Below are 13,918 nucleotides of genomic sequence, written 5' to 3' on the forward strand. Positions count from 1 at the left end.
CAAATCATTGAAATGGGACCCTGTGGCGTGTAGCCCTGCAAGGTCTAATGGAGGCCCCAGTTAGAGACTCAGAAACTCTGTTTGGCTTCACATCTGCCATGTCATTTCTTGTCCAGAGCCATCTGTCTTGACACCCAAGGGTTGAGGGATGGAACACCACCCCACCTCACCCAGTCTCTGGAAAGCCTCTGGCATTTTGGTGAGTTCTGTGAAGGTAGGAGTCGACCAGGGGGTTTGGAGCACATGTTGGAGCTGCCTGTGGGTCAACAAACTCCAGATGGCAGAATCACCAACTGTGCTCGCAGCTGGTTGAAAACTCCAGGGAATTGATGGGAATGTGCCTGAACCACCAGCTAAGTGGTCAGCAGCAGTGGGCTTTGTGGGACTCACAGGAAGAGGTTTTAAGGACGGACAGACTGCTGCAGCCTAGCAATGCAAGGGCGCATCTTCTGCTCCAGGGAACTCTGGATGAATCAAGTCTCAACTTGTTCCTCCTTCAGGGTCCCATCTCAATGATTTCTGTCTCTTCTGGACTGGGGGTTGTGGTTCCATTTTTTTTTTTTTTTTTTTTTTTTTTGGTTTTTCAAGACAGGGTTTCTTTGTGCAGCTTTGCGCCTTTCCTGGAACTTGCTCTGTAGCCCAGGCTGGCCTCAAACTCACAGAGATCCGCCTGGCTCTGCCTCCGGAGTGCTGGGATTAAAGGTGTGCGCCACCACTGCCCGGCCCAATTCTTTTTTTGTTTGTTTTTGGGGACAGGGTTTCTCTGTGTAGCTTTGCCCTTTCCTGGAACTCACTCTGAAGACCAGGCTGGCCTTGAACACACAGAGATCTGTCTGCCTCTGCCTCCTGCGTGCTGGGATTAAAGGCAAGTGCCACCACTGCCCAGCATGGTTCCAATTCTTTTAACATCCCCTCCCCAAGATTGCCTGTACCTCAGGCTAGCTATCAGTTCAATATGTAACAGAATGACCTTGATCTTGCCTCTAATTCCCAGGTACAGGTCTATAGATGAGTATGAGTATTGTCTAGGATTATTTGATTACAGAATTTCTCTGTGTAGCTTTTGCAGTTATTTGATTTTTTTTTTTTTCCCTTCAAGTTGCTTCTTAGCAATTTGACCTGTTTGGGGGTTTTAGTTCGGGGAGTGGCAGATTGATAAAATTAATTGAGAAATAAAATTACTTTAAAAAAAAAAAAAGATTCTATCAAAACAGAGAAGAAGCCAGGCAATGGTGGCGCATGCCTTTAATCCCAGCACTCAGGAGGCAAAGGCAGGCAGATCTGTGAGTTCGAGGCCAGCCTGGTCTACAAAGTAAATTCCAGGACAGCTAGGGCTGTCACCCAGAGAAACCCTGTCCTGGGGGGGGGGGGGTAAAAATAAAACCAAGTGAAAACACTAACACTAAGGTAGAACAAATCACAGATGAATTGAAAATCAGAATTCCACAGACACAGTTCAGTACCCATCCACCACTCATGGGTTTCTGGATGAGCGAACAGTACTCATTTTCAATTCACTGAACTAGTAAAACAAAAACAGACCAGTACTGCCTTCAATTCCAGCACTTGGGAGGCAGAGGCAGATCTCTGTGAATTTGAGGCTAGCCTGGTCTACAAAGAAAGCTCCAAAACAGCCAGAGCTACAGAGAGAAACCATGTCTCGAAAAACCAAAACCCAAAACAAATGTGCAAGTACACAAGGAATGTAATGTATCCAAACAACCGCAACAGTGGAGATGTCTGCAGACTCTAAAACTTAGATAAGGGGCTGGAGAGATGGCTCAGTGGTTACGAACACTAACTGCTCTTCCAGAGGTCCCAGGTTCAGTCCCCAGCACTCACATGGCAGCTTACAACTATCTGTAACCCCAACTCTGACGCCCTCGCTCAGGGAAAATATCAATGTACATAAAATAACAACAAATAAGTTATTTTAAAAAAATGAAAAAAATAAAAAATAAAAATTAGGTGTAACCAGGTATTGTGGTGCACGCCTTTAATCCCAGTATTTGGAGGCAGATGGAGGTAGATCTCTGTGAATCTGAGGCTAGCCTGGTTTACACAATGAGTTCCAGGACAGCTAGAGCTTATGAAGAGTGGTCCTATCTCAAAAAACAAAACAAAAAACCCAATAATAATAATCAAATCAAGTAAGAACTAGGTATATGCTATCCCTGTCACAAAAGCACTTTGAAAAATGAAAGATGTAAGAAAAAGAACATGTGTTGGTAGTCCACACCACAAACACTCCACGCACGGTTTAGCTCCAGTGCAACCTACTCATATTACGGACAGCTGTGGAGCATAATTCACATCACATATTCATCTCCAAGATGCATTAAATAGGAAAAATCAAAATATATGGAAATCCACACATTACTGGGATTTGTGGGCTTTGTTTTGTTTTTTAAAGAAAAAGTAGGTGTATACACTTGCTTGTATGTGTAAAGGATTTTTAGAAGAAATGCACAAGAAAGTATTAACAAAGACTGTAGGGAAGAGGGGCTGGCTAAAGAAACCCACCCTGACCCTGGAGCCCAGAACTAAGGAAATATGGTTCAGATCAGAGCCATCTGTGCCCCTGGCCAATCGACCTATGAAACCAACCAATCACAGAGCAGGAAAGTAGCACCGTGACCCTGAAGCCCAGAACCAGGGAAAGACACACAGCCTGGGTTTGGAACCTAAGCCAGAGAAAGGAACACTTTCTCCCCAAACCCAGAACCAAGAAAACGTGCCTGACTGAAACCAGTACCAAAGAAACACTCTTGGAATCAGTCAGTGAAAGAAATATGGCCTGGCATTAGAATTAGTATCAAAAAGCCAAGAAAAGCCAGTGAAAGAAACACAGTTTGGCTCTGAAATCAGGACAATCTCTGCCCCTAGCCCACAAAGCTGACTAATCCCTAGGCAGAAGAAAAAAACAAAACAAAACAAAACAAAACTAACCAATCCCTGGTTGACTCTGCCCCAAGACATCCTATACAAACCACCCTGCCTGGTCAGTTGTGGGCTGTTCTCTCCACCCTGGCAGAGGTGGCTACTCTCCTGGACTCCTCCTTCCCAAATAAATCTCTTTCTCAAAGGAGTTTTGGGTGTGAAGATCTTCATTCACTGGTGCAGAGAAAAACCTTGCTAAGATGTCCCATGAGCTGAACAGAAAAACCTTGCTGAAACGTCCCTCAGTGGACAGAGCAAGGGGAGCTGAAAAAGTAACACTTTTCTCTGGAGCCATATATCCAGGGGTTTCCCCTTTTGCAGAATGAAGCAAAAGAAGCAACATCTTAGACGGAAGAAGAAGCAGAGCTCTGCGGGGAAGCCCCCTAAGTGGGGACAGAGCAAAGCTCAGCTGTAGCGGCTCTCCAGGGGAGGAGCAGGACTGTTATATCCTGCAGGGAGGCCATTCCCCACCACACCAGGTATAGCCTGACTCTCCCAAACAGGATCCCTTCCCTGCTGGGCTGTCCCAGCAGCTGGAGGTATCTGGAATACCTCGGCCTCCAGCTCCAACCATTGCCTGACTCCCCAAGTGGCCAGGATACTTCTCCCTCAGAGTTGCAAAACTCCCATTTTGGTGCCAAAATCCAGGACCAAACCCACAGAGCTGCAACAAACTTACTTATAAAGGTTTTCTCTGAAAAGAACTGTGGCTAGCAACAGTGGCAGGGAGACCTCATCACACATCCTCACCTTTGGGGAGTCTTTTGGACTTTGAGTTACTTAGATAAAGATAAATAAAAAATGTATCAAGACATAAAAGGTTGCCTGTGTTTTTTACTCTAAGTTTGATAATTTAGTGAACAGAAAATGACTTAAATTTTAAAAATGCTACAACCGTTATGATGATCCTATTCAAAAGCCCCATCCCCCATATTTCAACCCCTACAAGACACTCTACACCCATTATCTCTACACCACATGTGTCCATGAACAGCCTCACACCAATACCAGGTGTTACCACATACTTGCTGCATACCTGGCAGAGATCAGCATGGACGGAGGTCAGCTGGTTCGTATTCATCTGCATCTTGTCTATGGCTTGCTTAAGGATGCCAATTCCTCGAAGAGGCTGTCAGAAATGACATCTCTTTCAGATAAGTTCTCAAAGTTGGCAGCACATTGGATCTTATGTTGTCACTTACAAATAAAAAACAACACTAATTGATAGGTTCCTTCCATAGCAATAAGGTTTCCATACTATGTCAGGAAACGTCTGCCTCTATTTAGTCAGAAAGTGTTTTGATACGTTTCTTGGAATACTTAATTTCAGTATCATTTTTAAATCAACTGAGTATCAGTAATAAACTGTATTATTTTCTTGAGGGTGGGGAGGAGATTGTTCAGTTGGTAAAGTTCTTGTCATATAAGTATCAGGATCTGAGTTCAATCCCCTGAATCCATGGAAAAGCTGGATGTGACAGTACATACTCAGAATTCCAGCACTCAAGAGCCAGAGATAGGAGCATCTCTCCGGCTTTCTTGCTAGCTAGCTAGTCATGGTGCTAGCATGTTTTCAGAGTATTAGCCCTAAAGACTCAATTTATAACCACGTATCATGAGCAGACTGCTTCCCAACCCCAGTTACAAACAACAGTATGCAGCTTTAAGTGAGGCACAACTCTGGTCAGAATATGAAGCTAAAAATACCTACATAAATTTACTGCTTTTTCAATAAAGAGGTATGGTAACAGCTCTCCTCTTCTCTCCCCCACCACCCAGAAAAGACACAGTAGTATTAACCATCCCCAAGACAGGGATGCATAGCCCAATTTAACCTTGAACTAGATATGTATCCAACGATGACCTTGAATGCATGATCCTCTTGCCTCTACCTTCCAAGTGCTGACACGACTAAGTTTTTGTTGTTGTTGTTTGATGTGTACAGGTTTTTCTGCCCGCATGGATGTCTATGTACCACATGAGTACCTGGTGCCCTGGGTGCCCTAGAGCCAGAAGATTGGATTCCCTGAAACTGGAGTTATATTTAGTTATAACTCACTATGTAGATGCTTGGAATCGAACTCAGGTCATCAGCCAATGCCCTTAACCACTGAGCCACCTTTCTATCCCCACAGCTTCTAACCAAACTGTTTAGTGCTCCTACAGAATATTCCTACAGAATATCAAAGGCTCCTTCTGCCTTCAGCCTCCTAGCCCTAAAGTTCATTTTCAAATAAAAAAGAAACACCCAAATCATAATTTGTGCCAAAGGCAAAGTCTACGAACCATTGAAAGTGAAAGCAAACTAAAGAAAAAAAACGGAGTATCAACCTAAGCTCTGAGGTCTGCATGTGCCATAGAGAACATCAACCACACAGATGACCACATCTGGCTAGTCTGTGGTTTTGTGAGAGCATTATCTTAAGATCCATTTTCAAATGCTGACCATCTTCACTGTGGTCTATGAGAATGTCTGGAGAGCCCCCACTGAAGTATTTAAGGAACAAATATCTAAACTGAATTTCAATGGGGGGGGGTAGTAAACAAGTGCAGGGAACGCTAACATTTGGAGAATCTAAGTCAAGAGCATAGAAGTCTTTATACTATCCTTTCAGCATTTTAGAAAGTGAAAATCATAATTAAAAGCTAAAAGGAAAAAATAAAAATAACATCATTATAATACAAAGGGCACTAATTGGTAGTTTTTAGTTTGCTTTGTTTTTTTCTTCCTTCAGCACTGGGCATGGAGCCAAGTACCTCATACATGCCAAGCAACTGCTCTACCACTGAGCCACATCTCCAGTCCAGACTTGCAGCTTCAGAAACAATCCTCACCACCAGCCACCTCCCTGGAGGCATCACATCTAGCCAAAGGCTGCTCTCCAGGAACCACACATATTGGGATGCTGAGTACTAAACCTAGATGTTCACTATACTAGTTCACGAGTCAAACACACACTTTAACAGAACTATGAATACTTGAATAACATTTCTTACCTGTTTTCTTTCCACAAGTGCATTTGTTAGCTGATGGCAAAGCCCAGCAACTAGATGTAACAATAACAAAAACAATAACAAAATATTGAAAATATAAACACTACAAAGGAAAATACATTCAGGAAGAGGAAATATTATTAGCTTACACGTATCTGTTGCATATCGAATGTGCTCGCCATTACAAGTACTAATGAAAAGCTGAACCTGTGAGAATAGTGTTTCAAAGTCAGGAACACTGGGCATCGAAAACTTCACAAACCTAGAATGGAGAGAAAAAGAACCAAATTATCTTGTATTTCATATAGTAAAGGACAGAAACAACTTAAACCTGAAGTCCATCCTACCTCTGTGAGATTAAGTATCACAGGACTGGAGAGATGGCTCAGTGGTTAAGAGCACTTGTTACTCTTTTTTTTTTCTTTTCTTTAAAGATTTACTTATTATGTTTACAGTATTCTGCCTGTGCGTGTTCCTGCAGGCCAGAAGAGGGCACCAGATCTCAGTACCCTGTGGTTGCTGGGAATTGAACTCAAGACCTCTGGAAGAGCAGTCAGTGCTCTTAACCACTAAGCCATCTCTCCAGGGCCTTCTTGCAGAGGACCTGGGTTCAAGTCTCAGAACTACATGATGGCTCATAACCATAACTTCTTTTTTTTTAGGGGATCTGATACAATCTTCTGATCTCCACAGGCATCAAGGATGCAAGTGGTACACATATATACATGCAGGCAAAACACTCATACCAAAAAAAAAAAATATTAAGAAAAAGAAAAACAAGCTGGGCAGTGGTGGCACATGCCTTTAATCCCTGCACTTGGGAGTCAGAGGCAGGTGAATCTCTGATTTCAAGGCCAGACTGACTGGTCTATAGAGTAAGTTCCAGAACTACACAGAGAGAAGTCCTGTTTGGGGGAGGGAATAATAATAATAATAATAATAATAATAATAATAATAATAATAATAAATTAAGTCTCAGAATTCACCAAATATTCCTGGCCTGTTTTTTTTCCCCCTCCTCACAATACAGAACAAAGATACAAACAGAGGTTAAGGAAAATATCCTTCAAATAGGACAACATTCAGAATAAAAAAACTTACTTTTTTTAGACAGGGCCTCTCTACAGAGCCCTCTCTGGGTGTCCCAGAACTCACGATGTAGAACAGGCTGACCTCAAAATCACAGAGACCCACCTATTTTCTGCCTCCCAAGTGCTAAGTTTAAAGGTGTGCACCCCTAGGCCAGGTTCAGAATGGAAAAACTCTTAGATGAAGTTAATCATTAGGTTATATAATACCTAGGAATAACTGAATCTAAACTTTTAAAAAATATTTATTTATTTATTATATACACAGAAGAGGGTGCCAGATCTCATTACAGATGGTTGTGAGCCTCAGAACCTCTGGAAGAACAGCCAGTGTTCTTAACCTCTGAGCCATCTCTCCAGCCCTGAATCTAAACTTTTATCACCTATCCAATGTAATTGGGTTTTTTGTTTGTTTCTTTGTTTTCTTTAAGCCCCAATGTGATCAGGACACTTACTCAGTTAAGAATCAGTTCCTAGCCAGGTAGCATGCCTTGGAGGCAGTGGCAGGTGGGTCTGAGTTTGAGGCCAGCCTGGTCTACAGAGCGAGTTCCAGGACAGCCAGGGCTGTTACACAGAGAATCCCTGTCCTGAAGAACCACAAAGAATGAGTTGCTCAGGGCCACTGAGGTGCTCAGCAGGTAAAGGCAGTTGCAGCCAAGCCTGACAACCTGAATTTGATCCCCAAGAGTGACATGGAGGAAGGAGGGTCCTATGACCTCTATCATGTGGAACAAACGTACGTGCCCCTCCTCCACACAAAATAAAATACACATCATTTTATTTAGTCTCTTGTTACTTTTCTTGTTTTGGAGAGAAAGTACTCAACTAAGGCAAAGAGGGGGATGGTGTGGTAGGAGGCTGAGGCAGTAGTGCAGGTTCAAGATGCCGTGGCTGGTTGGATGCCATTTCTGCCTGGAATACTGAAAGAACTAGCTGATAGTTTACCTACCTTCATCTACACAGTCCCACTTAACAATGTCACTTTATGTTCTGTAATTATGAAGGTGTACCAGAAACAATTTCAACAAAGCACTGTGATTTCCACCTGATAAAAGGCAGAAGTTCAGGGCTCCACGTTCCGAAAGTGAAAGAATATAGATTTAAGTGAGGCTTCAGACACAATTTCAAGGTTCTTTTCACACAGTATCTACATATAACTGAAATACAGTGGTAAGACACCATACAGCATCAAAATGTTTTCATGGTTATAGGCACTAACACTAGGAAGACTAAGGCAGGAAGATATGAGTTCAGGATCAGACTGTACTAAATGGTGGGCCAGTGAGATGGCTCAGAGGGTAAGGGTGCATACAGCCAAGGCTGAGGACTGAACTCGATCCCTGAAACCTCACAACAGGAAAGAACCAACTCCCACAAGTTGTCTCTGACCCTGCACATGCATGTAAACACACACAAACAAATATATGTAAAAAGTATGTTTTTACATAGATCTTAAATATACATACTATCTGCTCTTTCATCTTTTTAAAAAATTCCTTTTAAAAATACAGAATTTGGGCTGGAGAAATGGCTCAGTGGTTAAGAGCACCGACTGCCTTTCCAAAGGTCCTGAGTTCAATTCCCAGCAACCACATGGTGGCTCACAACCACCTGTAATGAGATCTGGTGCCCTCTTCTGGCCTGCAGGGAAACATGCAGGCAGAATACTGTATACATAATTTAAAAAAATAAAATAAAATAAATAAAAAATAAAATAAAAATAAAAATACAGAATTCCTGGGGGCTGGAGAGATGGCTTGGTGGTTAAGAGCACTGGCTATTCTTCCAGAGGACCCAGGTTCAATTCCCAGCACCCACATAGCAGCTCACACCTGTCTATAATTCCAGTTCCAGGGCTTCTGATGCCCTCACACAGACCTACACACCAACACCAATGCACATAAAATAAATAAGGAAAAAAAAAATACAGAATTCCTAGTGTGACTGGGGCCAGATATTTATTATTTTAAATGCCCTGACAACATCCCCATTTATATATACTACAACAGCAAAACAAATTCTGTGAGACATTTTTACAAGGAACTCCAGTTACAATAGGTTTAAAAATTTGTGGCAGGCCATAAGAAGATAGGTCACTAACTATAGTCCACAGTTTCCTATTCTATTGTCTACCTATTTTCTTTCTAAGTTAGAAAAGGTGGGTAAGTCTCTGAGACAAATGCAAATTATAATGCCTAGGGTTGTAAAAGCCAATCATTTTTTAAAAGACATTTCCAAGGGGCAAAATGGCTCAGAGGTTAAAAACACTTGCTGTTCTTGCAGAGGACCTTAGTTCAGTTTCAAACACCCATGTGAAGTGGCTCACATCTGCCTTTGACTCCAGCTCCTCTTCTGTCTTCTAAGGGCATCACCAACATATACACATACATTTTTTAAAAAATTTAAAAAAAATTTCAAATTGTATAAACACAAACAATGAGTCAAAATGATGAAACTGGAAGCTGGAGAGTTCACTCAGCAGTTAAGAGAACCTGTTTCTCTTGCAGAGAGCCTGGATTAGATTCAGTGCCCACATGGTGGCTCACAACCACCCATAACTCCAGTTTCAGGGGAATACAACACCCTCTTCTGACTTTTGTGTGTACCAGGAATGCATGCAGTACACATCTGTATATGCAAGTGAAATACTCACACTCATAAAATCAATAAATCTTGGTTGTGCTGTGGTGGTGCACACTTTTAATCCCAGTTCTCAGGAGGCAGAGGATCTTTATGAGTTTGAGGCCAGCCTCATCTACAAAGCGAGTTCTAAAACATACAGAGTTGTTACACACAGAAACCCTGTCTTGAAGAACCTTAAAAAAAAAAGTCAATAAATCTTTCAAAAAATGATAAAGCTGGAGCCAGGTGTAGTGGTGCACACTAATCCCAGGTGTAGTGGTGCACACTAATCCCAGCATTCAGAGACAGAGGCAGGTGGATCTCTTAGTTTGAGGCTAACCTGATCTATATAGTGAGTTCCAGGACAGCTAGGGCTACAGAGAGACCTTGTCTTCAAACAAACATGAAAGTGAACAAAATATAATACACACACACACACACACACACACACACACACACACAGGTGCACGCTAGAAAGTGCAGATTGTAACAAGCACAAAACTATAAAAGAAAAAAAGAAAGCGCCTTACAGAACAGCAAGGACACCCAAGGAGTGTTCTTGAACATCTAGAGCCCCAAGCACAGTGTCCAAATGGGACAAGTTCTTCGCAAGCAGTTCTCCACTCTTGTTGATCAGCTCACAGAGCTGAGTCATTTGCCCTGCAAAACAGAACAACATGAGTTGCTGAGTTAGGGTGCTAACCAAACTAAAGAACTCCATCCAGACTTCCTTCTCAAAGCTCAAGTACTTAGAGATAATTTTTTAAAAAGATTTATTTATTTATTATGTATACAGTGTTTTGTATACAGATCTCATTACAGATGGTTGTGAGCCACCATGTGGTTGCTGGGAATTGAACTCAGGACCTCTGGAAGAACAGCCAGTGCTCTGAACCGCTGAACCATCTCTCCAGCCCAATTTGTTGTTTTTTTTTAAAAAATTTTTGAGACAGGGTTCTCTGTGTAACAGCCCTGGCTGTCCTAGAACTCTTTCTGTAGACCAGGCTGGCCTCAAACTCACAGAGATCTGCCTGTCTCTACCTCCTGAGTGCTGGGATTAAAGGCGTGAAACTTAAAGAGGATCTGTTGTGTCTTCCTGTACTGGGAAGGACCAGAACAAACAACTTGCCCATGCCTCAAAACTCAAAGTGTCAGAGAAAACACTTTCCAACTCCCTCTAGTCCCCAAAGCCAGAAACAGACGTCCTATCACTCCCTCTCACAGCCAAACAGCACTTCATTTATTCCCCAAGTTCCTCAGCTCCACTCCGTTCCCTCTCATGTCTTAAGCTGACTTTATCACTTCTCATATGGATACATCTTCTACACGGCATGCCTACTTAGATCTTTGTTCCAATGTGAAAATTCAATCAAATTACACCAAAGTCTTTTACACACCTAGCGGTGGTGGCACGCGCCTTTAATCTAGGCACTCAGGAGGCAGAGACAGGCAGATCTCTGGAAGTTTGAGGCCAGCCTGGTCTACAGAGTGAGTTCTAGGACAGTCAGACTACAAAGAGAAACCCTGTCTTGAAAAACAAAAACAAAACAGGACAAGAATTCCAAACACATCAGCTCATCTTCCAGAGCCAATTTAGTACCTGGTTTCTGCAGTTTCTCTAGCCACACCTCTACTTCTATCCCCACAACCCACGCTTCAATCACACCCCACTGAGAAAAATCAACACTCCACATTCTCTCCTCTTGGTGCTTCTATACATACAATCTTCCATTCAGCCATCAGCTTAGACAGTCTCTGAACACATACACATTCCCTGGGACTAAACTATCTGCCCTCTCTGCCCTCCCTGAACTACAAAGGATTGTGGTGGCCAAGTAATTCAAAGTCAAGTCAAGTGTGAGGGACTATGCTACTTCTCTAGTTGGAGAATAAAGTGCCTACTACAGCTTGTTGAATTAATCTCCAAACTGACCAAAAAAAAAAAAAAAAAAAAAAAGTCCCATTTAATAATAGTGTTATAGTGTGGCTGGGGGTGGTGACACATCTTTAATCCCAGCACTCAGGAGCAAAGGCAGGTGGATCTCCATAAAATTTCAGACCAGCCAGGATTACATAGTGAGACCCTGTCTCCAAAACAAACAAAAACATAAATACGTGTTTATAGACAGCATGTTTATAATGCAAAATTTAACAGAAACCTCTTCATTCAGATTCCATACTCCAGCCACCTTTATCTTTCCTCAGAAGCAAATCAGTGCTATCAACGAATGCCTTACATATCCTTCTAGAGATAGCCCACATGTAAGGGAGTGCTTGCCCATGGATGCATACAGTTTCTCTTTATTTCTGTGAGACAGGGTTTCTCTGTGTAACAGCCCTGGCTGTCTTGGAGCTCACTCTGTAGACCAGGCTGGCCTCACACTCAGAGATTCTCCTGCCTCTGCCTCCCAAGTGCTGGCTAAAGGTGTGCATCACCACCAACTGGTTGATTGTATTTTAATTGTCTGTATGTGGGTATGTGCATGTAAGCGAAGGTGCCCAAGGAGACCTGAAGAAGGTATTGTGTATTGGATTCCCTGGAGCTGATGTTATGAGTAGTTGGGAGTCACTGAACAATGCTAGGAACTGAACTCAGGTCTTCTGAAGGGTAGTTAGTGTTTCCCAAGCCATTCTCCAGCCCCGGCTAACTTGTTTATTTAGAGATAGGGGTCTCACTGTGTAGTGCTGGCTGGCCCTGAACTCAAGAGATCCACCCCACCTCTGCCTCTAGAGTGCTGACTGGGATTAAAGAAGTACACTGCCACACTCCTGTTGTGTGGTATTCTGTTTGTCATGGCTGCTGCTCTGCTTCTTTGATCTTTCAGACAAGCTTTATTTGTCAGAACACAAACAAAATTATCACCCAATACGCTCCCACTTTACTTAACTTTAATCCTATTTGTGCGGTATAGATAAATGATATATTTAAAAAAACAAAACAACTCACAAGTATGTAACTGGCCTGTGAGCTTAATGAGGAAACGAGAATTACTATTTATTTTGCATGGTTTCATACAGTATCATCTAAACCTTATAACAGCACCCCGACACACCTCCTATCTCTCTCTTTTACAAACGGAGATGAGTCTAACCTCACAGACACTTCCAGGATGTCAACAACAGCTTGTAGTGATACTTATTGTATCCCATGAGAAGCACTGTCTCAAGCATTTTCCTCGCTTTCTCCACTCAATTCCCTCAACTCTATTAAGGAGAGATCACATTATTCTGGCTCAAGATTATGTGTGTTCAAGTGATTAAGATGAATGAACCAGACAGCATGTAAATTAAGGGAAAAATAAAGTAACAATTCTACGCCCTAGAAATGCAGTCTGACAAGTGAGGGCTCCCCTGGGGTTCGGTACGACCGAAAGGGAGCGGAGGATTCCGAGCGTGCGCTGCTGGCCAGCCAAGGCTCGAGCCTCCGAGCCAAGGAGCCCAGAGAGGCGTCTCCTCCAGCCGCTCCAGAGGCCTGGACAGGGTGGCCAGACCGGCAGGACAGACCGGGCGTTTAACCAATCACCGAAAAGAAGGGACGGCCAAGGGACCAATGGCTGTCCCGGAATGCCTCTAGCGGAAGTCACGCCCCCAAACTGTCAAGCGGCGCACGGTGGCAGGGGCCCGAAAGCCAAGGGAGGGGGCATAGGGGGAGGGGAAGGAAAGTCCCCAGAGCCCGAGACAGGGCAAGGCGACGGCGGGGACTACAGCGCCCGACAGCACGAGGAGTGCTGCTCGCCGCCGTGCGCTCCAGCCCTAAGTACCGAGACCCGAGCAGCTCCGCGGGAGAGGCTGGAGCTAAAGGCGGTCCCAGCATCCGCACCGGCGCCGCGGCGTGCAGGCCCAGCCCTGCGGCACAGGCCCTACCTTGAGCTGAGAGCTGTCGGACACTGTTCACGAACTGCTCCAGGGCAGACGCCATGCTTCCCCGCTGGAGGCCCAAGCAGCAGAGGTGGCTGGCTCGCGCGGGAAAAGGCCGCCGCTCTGGGAGGTGGGGCCCCTCGACCCACCAAAGCCTTGAGGAAGGCACGTCACTTCCGCCGGCCAAGCACCGCGAGATCTCACCTGGCTGAGGACCCCCCCTCCTGTCTCTATGGAAACAGTTCCGCTAGTCGCCGGAAGTTAGTTTCCCTCCCTCGCCTCTCCGTGTCGAGCGCTTGTGAAATCTTGCATTAAATGGAAATAATTGAGAAAGGAAGGAATAATATTTAAGCACAAAACATCTGGGCCCAGTTTTGCTAAGAATGGCCGAACATTTTTCACCTAGCTACATACTT

General features: G+C 43.8%; 1 protein-coding gene across 2 annotated transcripts in view; it reads right to left on the minus strand.

The window, feature by feature from the left end:
- Cops3 (COP9 signalosome subunit 3) overlaps positions 1-13,676 on the minus strand; it is a 29,599-nt gene extending 15,923 nt beyond the window's left edge. For both annotated transcript variants that reach the window (XM_036196321.1, XM_036196320.1), the window contains exons 1-5: positions 13,509-13,676; positions 10,175-10,304; positions 6,084-6,196; positions 5,938-5,987; positions 3,977-4,069 (exon numbers count right to left, since the gene is read on the minus strand). In XM_036196321.1, coding sequence (XP_036052214.1) covers positions 3,977-4,069; positions 5,938-5,987; positions 6,084-6,196; positions 10,175-10,304; positions 13,509-13,563 — 441 coding nt within the window. In that variant the 5' untranslated portion in view covers positions 13,564-13,676. The remainder of the gene's footprint in view (positions 1-3,976; positions 4,070-5,937; positions 5,988-6,083; positions 6,197-10,174; positions 10,305-13,508) is intronic.
- Positions 13,677-13,918: the final 242 nt, after the last annotated feature.

The sequence above is a fragment of the Onychomys torridus genome, chromosome 8, assembly GCF_903995425.1.
Source record: "Onychomys torridus chromosome 8, mOncTor1.1, whole genome shotgun sequence".
Taxonomy (NCBI): Eukaryota; Metazoa; Chordata; class Mammalia; order Rodentia; family Cricetidae; genus Onychomys; species Onychomys torridus.